Genomic DNA, 13,030 nt, shown 5'->3' on the forward strand with positions numbered 1-13,030 from the left:
GAGAAGGGATTGTGGCATGACCATCTAACCTTATGTCTTTCCTTCTCTCTGTCTTTCTGGCAAACACACGTGCCCTATAGAAAAAATCTCTTTAAAAAAGAAAAAAAAGAATTGCAGTGTCTTGTAGGTTTCAACCTTCCTATTTCTGACATTTATGGACCCTTACAGATCTTTAGCTCCCTCATTTAGAAATGTCACACTATTACCATTGCTGTGGGTTTGTTTTCATTCCTTGGTGGACGGAACAACTGTTTAGGTTGGTCTGAGACATTCCCTAAAACTCGGCACTCTCAGTCCAAAAAACCAGGAGATCCCAAGGCAAAACAGGACAATTGGTTATCCCATCCTGTTTTTTGTCTTTTTCGATTTTCTATTATTTAGGGTAATTGCCAGGTTAGGTGATCTTCATCATTTTTTTTTTTTTTTTAAAGAGATTTTTTTGCTATAGTGCTCATGTGCTCACCTGAGAGGCAGAGAGACAGAAGGTAAGAAATTACCCCGCAAGGGAAATGGCCACACTGCAATCCCTTCGCCATTCTCTCCTTAGGATTTTGGACACACACACACACACACACACACACACACACACACACACACCATGCATTTCACACGGCATGAATTTTAAGCTTACCAGGTCTGGGACTTGAACTGTGGTCAACTTTGTAGGAATCTAGTAACATAACCATTCTGCCGTCTGCTGGTCCCAGGTGATCTTGATCTTTTCCTTTTCCTCTTGCTTTGTTTTTTTTCTATTTCTGATGGTAAATTTCTTCCACGTTCTCTTCCAACCTTTTTAAGAGATTTTGCCTTTTTTTTTTTATGTTAACTACCTAGGTTTTTTTTTTTTTTTTTTTTTTTTTTTTTTTTGAGAGGTTTTTGCTATAGGGCACGCGTGCTTGCCAGAGAGACAGACAGAAAACAAGAAATCACCTTCCAGGGGGGATGGCCATGCTGCAATTTCTTCTCCATTCTCCTCTTGGGATCTTTGGCCTTCATGCACACATGTCCAGTATGAGTTTAAGCCACCGGGTCTGTGACTCAAACCGATGTAGACTACATGGGAGTCTAGTGAAGCAGCCATTGTGCCATTTGCTAGTCCCCCTAGCTTTATTTTTAGGAGGTTATTTTGTTTTTAATGGAATTCTGTATTTGCCTTATGGATGTTGTAGGCTTTTATTGCATGAACCTTCTTTCTTGTTATTTTTATATCTCTTTCTTCAGCTGGTGAAATTCTACAGGGAAGAATTTCAAACTCATGCCTTAGGCCATGGTGGTTAAGGTGACTGGATCCCACGTGGCCGACCAAGCTGTGGCTTGGGGAACACACTGGGCATGCGTGCTTGAGTTCTTCAAATCCCCAAAAGGAGGGCAAGAGGGAGAAGAAGAGATTGTGGTTGTGACCTTGCCCTATCGGAGTAGGGGGTGCTTTCTCACTTTCTCTCTCTCTTTCCCATTCTCTCTGTGTGTATATGCTTCCAAAATCCAGTAGGCGAATGGAGGAGAAGCGATTACAGCATGGCCATCCTCCCTGGAGGTGATAGTGTACGTGCACTCTGGCAATTAAAAAAAGGAAAGGGGAGAGAGATGGAGCCCCCTAGAGTTTGAGTAAATCAGGTTTTGGTTAGGAATACACTCCCCTCCCCCCAAAAAAGGGGGCACGTTTATACTGTTGAACAAATCAATTAGGATTTTTAATTTTTAAGAAAATAAAACTTAACTGCCCATAGGACCTTTATTGAAAGAAAGAAAGATTATAGGCAGAAGTGTACATATTCTTGTAGGTCAAGAGCTTTGAGAAAAGTAGTATGTCTACATTTATACCTAATTACATTCTACAAAGGCTTTATAGATAAAGATGTTTTAATCTAGTTGCCCCTTAGAGTAGCATCATCAAAATAAATGATACTCATTGTACTGTATACTTGAAACAAGTACATTTCATGTGTAAATTATACTGAATAAAGTTTTAAGGTCTGTCTGAGGGCATTAATAGTGAAACTGTAAAAATTTGTTTAAAAAGTACCCTGCTGGTGCCAGCAGTGGTGTGGTGGTTAAGGTGCTGGCTGGACTCCCATATGGTTTATCACGGTTTGAGTCCTGGACCCAGCAACTTGAAACTCACACCAGGTACGTGTGTGTGCATGCCCAAAATTCCGACAGGAGACTGAAGGAGAGGAGTTTGTGGTGTGGCCATCCCTCCTGGGTGGTGATTTCTCACTTTCTCTCTCTGGCAAGCACATGCACCCTAGTAGCAAAAATTTCTCTCTCTTAAAAGGGAAAAAAGGGGAACCAGCAGTTAGCGTAATGGCTATGTCGCTAGACTCCCACGTAGTTGACCGCGGTTCGCGTCTCGGACCCGGTGGCTTAAATCTCACGCCGGGCGCGTGTGCATGCGTGCCCAAGATCCTGAGAGGAGAATGGAGGAGAAGGAATTGCGGCGTGACCATCCCCCCTGGGGGGTGATTTCTCGCTTTCTGTCTCTCTGTCTCTCTCTGTCTGTCTGGCGAGTGCACGCGCCCTATAGCGAAAACCTCTCCAAAAAAAAAGGGAAAAAAGTATCTTGTCACCTCAGATCATCAGCCTAACAGTAGATCATCATAATAATAATTTGAATATTTTATTTTAAAAGTTGCTAAACATAAAAATTCATGCTACTATTGAGTATTATAATATGATCTATATGAAGATATTTTATTGCATGAACTAAATATTTGTGATAGTAATACAAGGGGTTTCAAAGTGCATTATTATCAAAAGTTTGTGTTTTTTGGACTGTTCTAATGTAATAAATATGGGAGGATTTTTCCTCTATAAATTGTACATTTTATGTAAGTCTCCATTAGCTTAGTCAAATAATTCAGATATGTTTTCTGAAATATTTAAAATAATCCCCAAATTTTAAAGAAACTTTGCAAAATAGTGATATAGATAAGCTGAACATATTAAGCTAGTAGCTTGATTGATCTGTCCATGTGCCCTGCCTATCTCTTGGGTGACCAGGGTATGTGCAAAGGCAAAAATAGAATTGTATAAGCTGCCAAGCATAAGTTTGAGATCATGTCAAGTAATTCTGGTGATAAGCTATATGAAAAGTAAACCTAAACATAACATTGGAATTGTAGAAAGTCTTAAGCCAATCTTCTTTCCCCATTAAAGTTTCATTCTTTGATTCTTTCATGCCAGTTTTGGGTGTCAAGACGATCTTTCACAAAAGTTATTTTGGGAAAAAAGTCCCAGAATGTGTGGTTTAGATTTCTAAATGTTAATGCCCATCTGAACATAGATTTTGTCTGTATTGCTTCTGTTGGTGTTTAAAGATTCTTGAATAACTTGCTTTACTCTTAGCAACTTTCCTCATGTATGGTCTATACACCACTCAAGTTGAATGGACTGAAGTTTTAAATTAAGAGTCTACTTTTAGATCTAGATGTCTAGGATGCTATATATCTCTTCTCTCCCAGTCCCTTTACTGGTGCTCTTAACAAAATCAGAAGAGTAAAGAATTTATCTTTCCACATTAACTCAGTGAAATGGCCAAAAATTAAAGCTTTCTGGAAAAAAGGACCTGACCTGGACCAGTTGTAAAGTAGTCTGTGAAGAAGTTAATGTCTATTTAAGATGATGCCTTAGTTCTCATAGAAATAGTATCATTGGCTTTGGAGACTTTATGCTATTGGAGATCTTTGTGTAGCTTGACTGCATTGTCCAGTAGTCATTATGTACAGTAACATTCTTTGTAGGAGGGTGGATGCAATCATGGTTGCCATATTGTTCATAAAATAGTAAATTAGCTTTACTTCATTGCTGTGCCTTTTCAGAATCTGTTAACCCTGGGACCAGCAGTTAGCGTAATTGCTATGCCACTGGACTCCCATGTAGCAGCGCGGTTCATTTCCCGGACCCGGTGGCTTAAAACTCACGCTGGGCGCGTGTGCGTGCGTGCCCAAGATCCCGAGAGGAGAACAGAACAAAACCTCTACCAAAAAAGAAAAGATTTCATGTTAACCCAACCTTGACTTAAGCTAACCAGTGCCTTGCATGATTGTCCTGTCTCTCCAGAGCCATCCATTTTCAAAGTTCATCCTATCTTCTCAATAACTTCAAAACCTGGTGGTGTTTTTCTTGGGGGGGTGGGGGGGTGGGTGGGGAGTGTATGTGCTATATATTTCAAGAATTTACTAAATTTAATTTACTTATTACACTGTTCTTATGTTGTCCTATTTCAGTTAGTGTATATGAGGCTTATCAATAAGGTCGTGAGAAAACAAGAAATGCTTTCTTTTCTACATACCACCCTATCAACAAGAAACAAACACCCGAACTAAAGATTATTAAAATGTCTTAATTTCTACACTGCTGTATATAGTTCAGAGAAAAGTCAATCAAGCAACACTTTGCATATGATGTTGAAAGCTAACTAATCCCTTTGTAGAGTTAACAGATTCTTTTTTGTTTTTGGAGAGGTTTTTGCTATAAGGACGCGTGTGCTTGCCAGACAGAGAGACAGAAAGCGAGAAATCACCCCCTGTGGGGGATGGCCACACCACAGTCCCTTCTCCTCCATTCTCTTCTCAGGATCTTGGGCATGCACGCACATGCACCCGGTGTGAGTTTAAGCCACTGGGTTCGGGACTCGAACCGCGGTTGACCACATGAGAGTCCAGCGACATAGCCATTATGCTAACTGCTGGTCCTGGGCTAACATGAAATCTTGAACTGGAGTGCCAAATACCATTTGCTTTCCTGTGACTGAGTCTAGGTAAAATAAAACCATGGAAGTAAACTTGTACTACCACTGGAGAGAACCTGGGAAGAGTTTACCTGGAAGAATTTTATAATTTCTAACTTATGATAACTTCTCTTTATAAAATTTTGTGTTTGCCTTTCCCACTTACAGGTTTAAGAAAATCTACCAAGAAGCGCAGTGAGTCCCCACCTGCTGAGCTCCCCAGTTTGAGGCGGAGCACACGCCAAAAGACCACGGGCTCCTGTGCTAGTACCAGGTAATTTGAAAAAAATTTGTTTAAGAATTATTTAACTTTACTTACTTTATTTATTTATTTTAATTTGACCAGAGAGGGGCAGAGAGAGGGAGGGAGGTGGGGAGAGAGAGAGAGAGAGAGAGAGAGAGAGAGAGAGAGTAAGAAAGCAAGTCAAGTCCAAGACTCAAACTGTCATTAGCCATGTGGGAGTCCAGCGCCCTTAACTGCCACACCACCTGCCTGTCCTAGTAATTTGAAAGTTTTACATTTATAATGAGTTCATTTATCTTCTGTTCAAATTTTTTTTTTTTTTTAACCAACATCAGTAAATTAAAAATAGTTTTTACTTGAACATTGAGTGATGATATTTCAAACATAACTAGAATTATTTTTCTGAATTCTTCCCCGGTATTTATTCACATGATTTTTTTTTAGCTAAGTTTTAAGAATTTTTAATTTAATTATTATTATTATTTTAATTTGCTATAGGACACATGCGCTCACCAGAGAGAGAAAATGAGAAAGCAAGCCACTAGGTCTGGGACTTGAACCACAGTTGGCCATGTGGAATTACAGTGCCTTAGCTACCATGCCACCTGATGGCCCCTTTACTAAGTTGAAATCATGCTGCTTTTTGACAGTATTTTTATCCTTTGTTGCCACAGTGTTTTTGCAGTTATTGCCAATAGTTGGACCTTTCATTGTTTTCAGAGTTCTAGTCTGCCAACTTTGTAATGAGCACTTTATGCAGATTTTTAGATTTTTTTGTTTGTATGTTTTAATTTGCTGTGGGACACATGTGTTTGACAGAGAGGAACATACAGAGAGGATGTGAGACAGTAACCCACTAGAAGGATAGTCACACTGCAGCCCCTTCTCCATTCTTCTCTTGAGGCATACATGTGCCTACCATGTTTTCTAAGCTACTGAGTCTGAGATTCAAACCATGCACTTGGCTGTGTGTGATCCAGCTGCCTTACCACCACACCACCAGTTGTCCCAAGTTTTGGATTTTTTAAAGGTAGCTAAATTTTCCAGAAATGTGATTAATAAATCAAAAGGATGCTTTAATGGCTGGGGGATTGCCTAACTAGTTTCTGAAAGTGTTGGCTCCATCATTAAGTCCAAGGGTGGGGGGAAATGTATCTAATTTTCATTTTGTATTTTAACACATACCCCTCCCCCACCAAAAAAAGTTTGTAGGTATTATGTGTGTTTCTTCTACCCCAGTTCCTATTTCTCCCAGTCGCTAGGAATCTAATTTTCAGAATGTGAGGTACCTTTGATATGCAACAGTGTATTCTGTACATTTTATTAACTAATTGAGAATCTTAGGGTAAAGATGAAAATCTTTTTTCTGCATTTCCTTTCCGATTTTCAGGCTTGGTCAGCTGGTCAAGTGCCCTTGTGCTGCTAAATATAATGGCTAAATGAGTTCTTCTGTTTTGTAGGTAGAGTGTTCTCTCTACCAAGTGCGTCAGGAACTGGTGGGGGAGTGGTTTTACAATAGTTCGCCTTTTCTGGGCTCTATCTCAAGTTAAGTAGAAAGACCTGCTTTTGGTTCTTCTCTAAGACAATCTCTCTTGACTGCCTTTGGCAGTAGGACAGTGTGACAGAAACACTGTGACTTGTTCCCTGTAGTCTTAAGAAATGTACCCTCGCCACCGAAATCCCTACCTGTATTTTAATTTTTTGATTTTTAATAATAATTTATTTATTTTTTACAATTAAAGTATGGATTTATTTTGGTACAAAAACTTTTTGAAATTCTTACATAGTTTTCCCATTACACGTATTTCCATGAGCTTTTTTTTCCTGAAACATTTATTTAATTAATTAATTTGCATTCATTCCCTAAGCATTGTCACAGTATACAAAATGTGATTTCCCATCCAGAATATTCTGCATAGTGGCTTAATCATGCATATATGTTATCATCAATAATTTTCCATTTCTAGTTTCACATATATATGTATATGTATGCGTGTGTGTGTGTGTGTGTGTATGTGTGTGTATATATATATATATATCTTACCCTTATATCTTACCCTCTGCCCTTTCCCATCCTCTTCTCACACTATCTTTGGTGTCTACTTTTTTTTAACAAAAACTTTTAAAAAATTAATTAATTTACATTCATTCCGTAAGCATCATCACAGCATATAAAATGTGATTTCCCATCCTGAATATACTGCATAGTGGCTTAATCATGTGTATTATGAATAATTTTCCATTTCTAGTTTTGTGTGTGTATGTGTGTATTTTAACCCCTATTTCTGTCCCTTTGCCCTTTCCCATCCTCTTCCTACACTATCTCTGGTTTCTACAGTTGTTTTCCATTCCTTTTTCCCCCACATTTTATTGATCACACATTTTTTTATATAATTAACTACTTTCAATAGGAAGTTTAGCTGGTAATTTCAAGAAAAGCAGTTTTAACTAATCAAAGAAATGCTAAGGAACTTTGCTTAAAACGTAAAGCCAGGAAAGAGGTTAGGATTCTGTTCACGATAGGTACACGAACCTATCGAAAGCTCAAGATAGGACAAAAATCCTTGAAACCAGAAAACAAAGTGTAGAAGAAAGTCAGTAATGTTTTAGTCAAAAGTCATAAAATGCTATTTCTCCAGTTCAGTCTCATGTACTTAATTTATCTTCTGTTGTGGTTTGATCTTCCCGATTAAATTCTGGGATATAATATTTAATTTGACACTTGTCCCTATGATTAAGTTGGCCATTTTCTTAGTTTTTTGAACTCAACTTCTGTGTGTCTATTTAATTTTTCTGGTATAGTACTCCCTTGAGAACTTCTTGGAGATCTGGTCTGGGGTTGGTAAATTCTTTCAGGTTTTGTTTATCTGAGAATGTTCTTGTCTTTTCTTTCCATGTGTAGTATAATCTTGCGGGGTACAGTATTCTTTTTTTTTTTTTTTTTTTTTTTGAGGGTTTTTTTCTCTAGAGGGGGCGGGCGCTCGCCAGACAGACAGACAGAAAACGAGAAATCACCCCCCAGGGGGGGTGGTCACGCCGCAATCCCTTCTCCTCCATTCTCCTCTCGGGATCTTGGGCACATACGCACACGCGCCCGGCGTGAGTTTTAAGCCACCAGGTCCGGGACGCGAACCACGGTCGACTACGTGGGAGTCCAGCGACATAGCCATTACGCTAACTGCTGGTTCCCCGGGGTACAGTATTCTTGTCTGAAATTGTTTTTCCCTGAACGCTTTCAATATATTTTCCCATTCTTTCCTTGCTCTCATTGTTTCCGATGAGAGGTCCGCTATTAGCCTGATGAGATGTCCTTTGTAGGTACCTTGATGTTTTTCTCTTGCCAATCTTAGTATCTTGTCTTTGTCTGCGGTTTTGGTCAATGTGGCTACAATGTGTCTTAGAGAAGATCTTGGGTTGATTCTATTGGGGATCCTTTGTATTTCTTTGGACTGGATCTTTGAGTGCCTCTCTAGGTTTAGAAAGTTTTCTAGCAAGATGTCTTGGAATAGATTATCAATGCCCTTATGAGGCTCTTCACCTTCTGGTGCCAATTATCTGGATGTTTGGACATTTGATGGTATCTATTATTTGATATTATTCTCATTTTTTGGGCAATTTCCTCAGTCTTCGTGGTGGATTTTTCTAAGTCAGCAATGTTCTATTTTATGTCTGAGATTCTATTTTCTGTATGATGTAGTCTGCTTTTAATACTTTCAAGGGAGCTTTTGACTTCCTGTATTATAGCCTTCATCTCTAACAGGTCCATTTGATTCTTTTTTTTTCCTATAGGATGCGTGTGCTCGCCAGACATTCAGAGACAGACAGGGAGACAGAAAGTGGGAAATCATCCCCCCGGGGGGGTGGCCACGCCACAGCCCCTTCTCTCCTCCATTCTCTTCTCGGGATCTTGGGCACGCACGCACATGTACCCGGTGTGAGTTTTAAGCCACCGGGTCCAGGACTTGAACTGTGGTCGACCCATGGGAGTCCAGCGACATAGCCATTACGCTAATTGCTGGTCCCCATTTGATTTTTTTTTTTTTTTTTTAAGTGGGTAATTTCTCTTTTAGACCTTGCAAGAATTTCCTCACCTCCTGGAACTCCTCAGCTCCTTTCTCCTGCCTCTTCTGCAGTTCATTGTCTCCTCTTCCATCTTTGTTAGCTTCATCATTATGAATATTCTAAATTCTTTATCAGATATTTCCATGATTTCCATTGAACTGTCTGTGGATGAAAAGAAGTTATTCTTTTCCCTTGGAGGAGAGATATTTTCTTGCTTTCCCATGTTTCTTGTGGTCCTGCAGTGATTTCTGGTCATTTGATGGATAGTGTGTTTCTTCCTAATTCTTGAAGATCAGTCTGAGTGTTCAGGATTGTGCAGAAGGAGGTGATCTGGAATCTTTTTGCCATTCCATTTTTATCCCTTTGTGCAGCCGATTCAGTGGTTATTAAGGAATATGTTAACCCTAATAGTATTTGGATGTTTGGCTATAGTTCTCTTAGCTCTATCATTCAAGTTTGCGGGCTAGAGGCTGAATTATCGGTAGAAAAATCTTCATTTCTTTTTTCTACTAGTTTTCAGGAGCCATGGAGCTGTCTTCTTCTCTCCACTTATTTTCTAACTTTTTTAGGTTGTTTAAATATCTGGAGTTTGGATAAAATATCTGGAGTTACTATATCTATTTGCTTTTGAGGTTTCTTTGCAAGACTTTTATTAGGACTTCTGAGAAAATTTCTTAGTTCTTCAGAGTTTTGGTCCTTTTTTATACTAAATTTTTTTTTTGAGAGGTTTTTCACTATAGGGGGCGTGCGCTCGCCAGACAGAGAGAGACAGAAAGCAAGAAATCACCCCCCCCAGGGGGGATGGCCACGCCACAATCCCTTCTCCTCCATTCTCCTCTCGGGATCTTGGGCACGCACGCACACGCACCCGGCGTGGGTTTTAAGCCACGGGACGTGAACCGCGGTTGACTACGTGGGAGTCCAGCGACATAGCCATTATGCTAACTGCTGGTTCCCTTTACACTAAATTTTGAATCTTAATTCCCAAAGGTTTATAGTATGAGATATAAACTGAACTCTCAGTGCTTGAAAAATTATTTTAAGCTGTATTTGACATTAAGTCATCTAATGTTGTGATTGTCTTACCCTGCCTTTTTCTGCAAGCTTCTTCTACACATGACCAACAACTTAATTAGTGCATGTGAAATGACTTTAACAGTCGTGCTGTGCACAAGCCATCTAACCACCTGCCTGAAATGCTCATCATCTCAAACTGGTTCTGAGTATCTGAGATTTTGCTTCAATATAGTGCCTTGGCAGTTTACTGAGGCTAACTTTCCTTGAAGGCAGCAACCCTGTGTACGCATCCAAAGTACTCAGCCTGGTGTGTTGGCATAAGTCACATGTTAAATTAGGTGTAGCTTAGAAAGTTGGTTTGGAATGAGCTGTTTTCATGTGAAGGAAAGATTAGCTAAGGAAATCCCTGGTTAGGCAGGATTTTTCACTAAGAGGGAAAAAAACTTCTGGTACTCTCAGGTAATTCACAGCCTTTGTTTACATTTTTTGTCTGCTTCTTTGTTTTAGGTAAATAATTTGAGAAGTGGTGTCTTTTGTCTCTACCTAGTTTACTTACTACTTTCTTTATTAAAATAAAAAAGGTATTACCAGTAAGATGTAATCGGCTTCATGAGAGATGAATGATAATTTTTTCTCTATCCTAAACAAGTGTCTGCCCAAATATGTGTGTATATTTACAAGTATTAAATCCTTAAAGAATCTGAAGTTACTGTCCGTTAATAGTAATTCTGGGTGATTTAGGTAATCTGGGAGATAGGGGATGGGAATTTTTTCTCATCTCCTCCTCCTGCCCTTTCTGTTGTTTCCAGTGCTAGTCTGCAGGCCTGCATGTATCGGTCCATGGTTTAGTCTGGAAGTGTGCTCTATTTTAAGTGGATTGAATTTTCGCTCTAGGAGGAGTCACTTTTTCATTTAGTTGGAAGTGTTTAAAAATAATTTCTGTCTGAAAGGATGACAACAGCTCCTAGTAACACAAAAGCTTGTATTGTGAATGTGATATAATTTGGAAGAATTTTAAATACACAAAGTCTTGGTTGTTACGCGTAGTGATTTTCTGCATCGATTTTTATTTAAAAAGAACAAGAAACTGGCTTTGTGCTCCATGAATTTGAGCTTTGTGCTGTCTATACATTGCTCCTGGTTCACTGGTAATGCTGCCTGTGATGACATTTTTCTGTTGTAGTCGGCGAGGCTCTGGCCTGGGCAAAAGAGGAGCAGCTGAAGCTCGTCGACAGGAGAAAATGGCAGACCCTGAAAACAACCAGGAGACAGTGAACTCTTCAGCTGCACGTACCGATGAAGCTCCCCAAGGGGCCGCAGGTAGATTGATACTTCTTAGTCTAAAGTACACTTCTGTATTTCACTGATTTATTTAGAAGTAAATTACCTTTTATGTAGGCCAAAGTGGAGGGGAGGGGACAGAATTATGCTAGATGTTACTGTGAAATAAACTTTGCCTTCCTTTTTGTTTTATTTTATAGATTTGGTATTTTGATTAGTTGGATTCATTTGCTGTTTTTTAATTCTCATCCAATACAAATTTGTACTGATTACATTAGAAGGGCTCTTAGGAGAGCGCAAAGTCCTTTCCATTTAAGCTTTTTATATATTGACTAGTACCTGTAACAGTTGCTCATTGACTATTTGAGAATTTAAATTGCTAGTAAAAATATAAGGGTATGGCTTAAATTGGTTTGTGTCTACATTTTAATATAGAGTTTTGTAAGCCCTAAAAGTAATAAGTATTATAATTTGAGTCTAAGCAACACTAAGAATAGTATTTACATTCTAATGGGTTTATTTTTATTCTTTGTGATAGACTAGCTAAAGCTAAGGCTTTTTCCTTTCTTCAGCATTCAGTATGTTCCATTACCATTATCAGAACAAGGCTAATACTTCAGCTGTTATTTGTGGGCAAGGGATCTAAAATGTAGTTTGTCTCTGTCATTTCTAACTAACAGGAGCAGCAGAAACAGATACATTACAATTTATTATTAAGGGCTCGTGTGTATGAGTTCCTTAATTCAGGTGATCTGTTAGATGTAGCTATGTACTTACTTTTAAATGGCTATTGCAGATACTCAGCTATTTCATATACTGTTGGTCTAATATTAGAATATGTGTTAATTGGCTTTTTTACCTATGGTTGATCTCTTGTCATAGTTCGCCAGGAAGATTCTGGTTTACCCACAACTATTATCTTATCCTCCCCAGCTTGGCATTTTTAGACAACTCTTCTCTCTGTTGTTGGGTATTTTTTGTTTGTTTGTTTGTTTGTTTTTAATGCTAAGTTGCTTGGTGGACGTAACAGTTTTTTTCAGGTGAGAGAGGACTTTTTCCCTTTGTACTTTTGCCTACAATGTTTTTTTTAAGGGTTAAATGATAGATATTTGGAAAAATATAGGACATTTCACATAAAATTCACTGAAGCTGTTCAGGGCACAGCCTGCTCTTCCCAGCGTGGTGCATTTCTTCCCAGGCATCTAGTGTTTATTTCAAGCCTGAATATGGAAGTGGGGCAATTCCCAAATGGATGACAGGGATGGAGCTGCTGAATGTGTTGTTAAAGTAGACTCATTACAGTAATTATCATAGCTAACTTTTATGGGGCAGATGCTCTGTTGCAGACACAGTTTTAAGCACCTCACGTATTTCTCATCTAGTAGTCAGATCAACCTGTTGAGGTGCGAGTGCTGTTACCTTCATTTTATAAATGAGGGAAAACTGAGACACACTGGTGAAGCTTTCCTAAGGCTACAGGCTAGGATGTATAGCCCTCAAATTCAGGCCTTAGAAATGAAGTACACATTGTAACAGCTGTGTTCTGTTTTCTTGTGCTTACAGGAGAGAGTGTTTAGTTCTTACAGGTATAAATGAAGGCCGGAATGAGTGGCAGGGTGTAAATGTTCTCTGGTACATTTACTGAAGTGGATAAAAGATTTGTGGGACCAGTGTAGTGGCACAACAGTAACTCTGGG

At 39.0% G+C, this 13,030-nt stretch overlaps 1 protein-coding gene across 17 annotated transcripts in view; it reads left to right on the forward strand.

Annotated features, from left to right (window-relative positions):
- TRIP12 (thyroid hormone receptor interactor 12) overlaps positions 1-13,030 on the forward strand; it is a 219,288-nt gene that overhangs the window by 110,304 nt on the left and 95,954 nt on the right. For all 17 annotated transcript variants that reach the window (XM_006141920.3, XM_014582397.2, XM_014582405.2 and 14 more), the window contains 2 exons: positions 4,898-5,003; positions 11,236-11,372. In XM_006141920.3, coding sequence (XP_006141982.1) covers positions 4,898-5,003; positions 11,236-11,372 — 243 coding nt within the window. The remainder of the gene's footprint in view (positions 1-4,897; positions 5,004-11,235; positions 11,373-13,030) is intronic.

The sequence above is a fragment of the Tupaia chinensis genome, unplaced genomic scaffold (assembly GCF_000334495.1).
Source record: "Tupaia chinensis unplaced genomic scaffold, TupChi_1.0 Scaffold000066_1, whole genome shotgun sequence".
Lineage (NCBI taxonomy): Eukaryota > Metazoa > Chordata > Mammalia > Scandentia > Tupaiidae > Tupaia > Tupaia belangeri.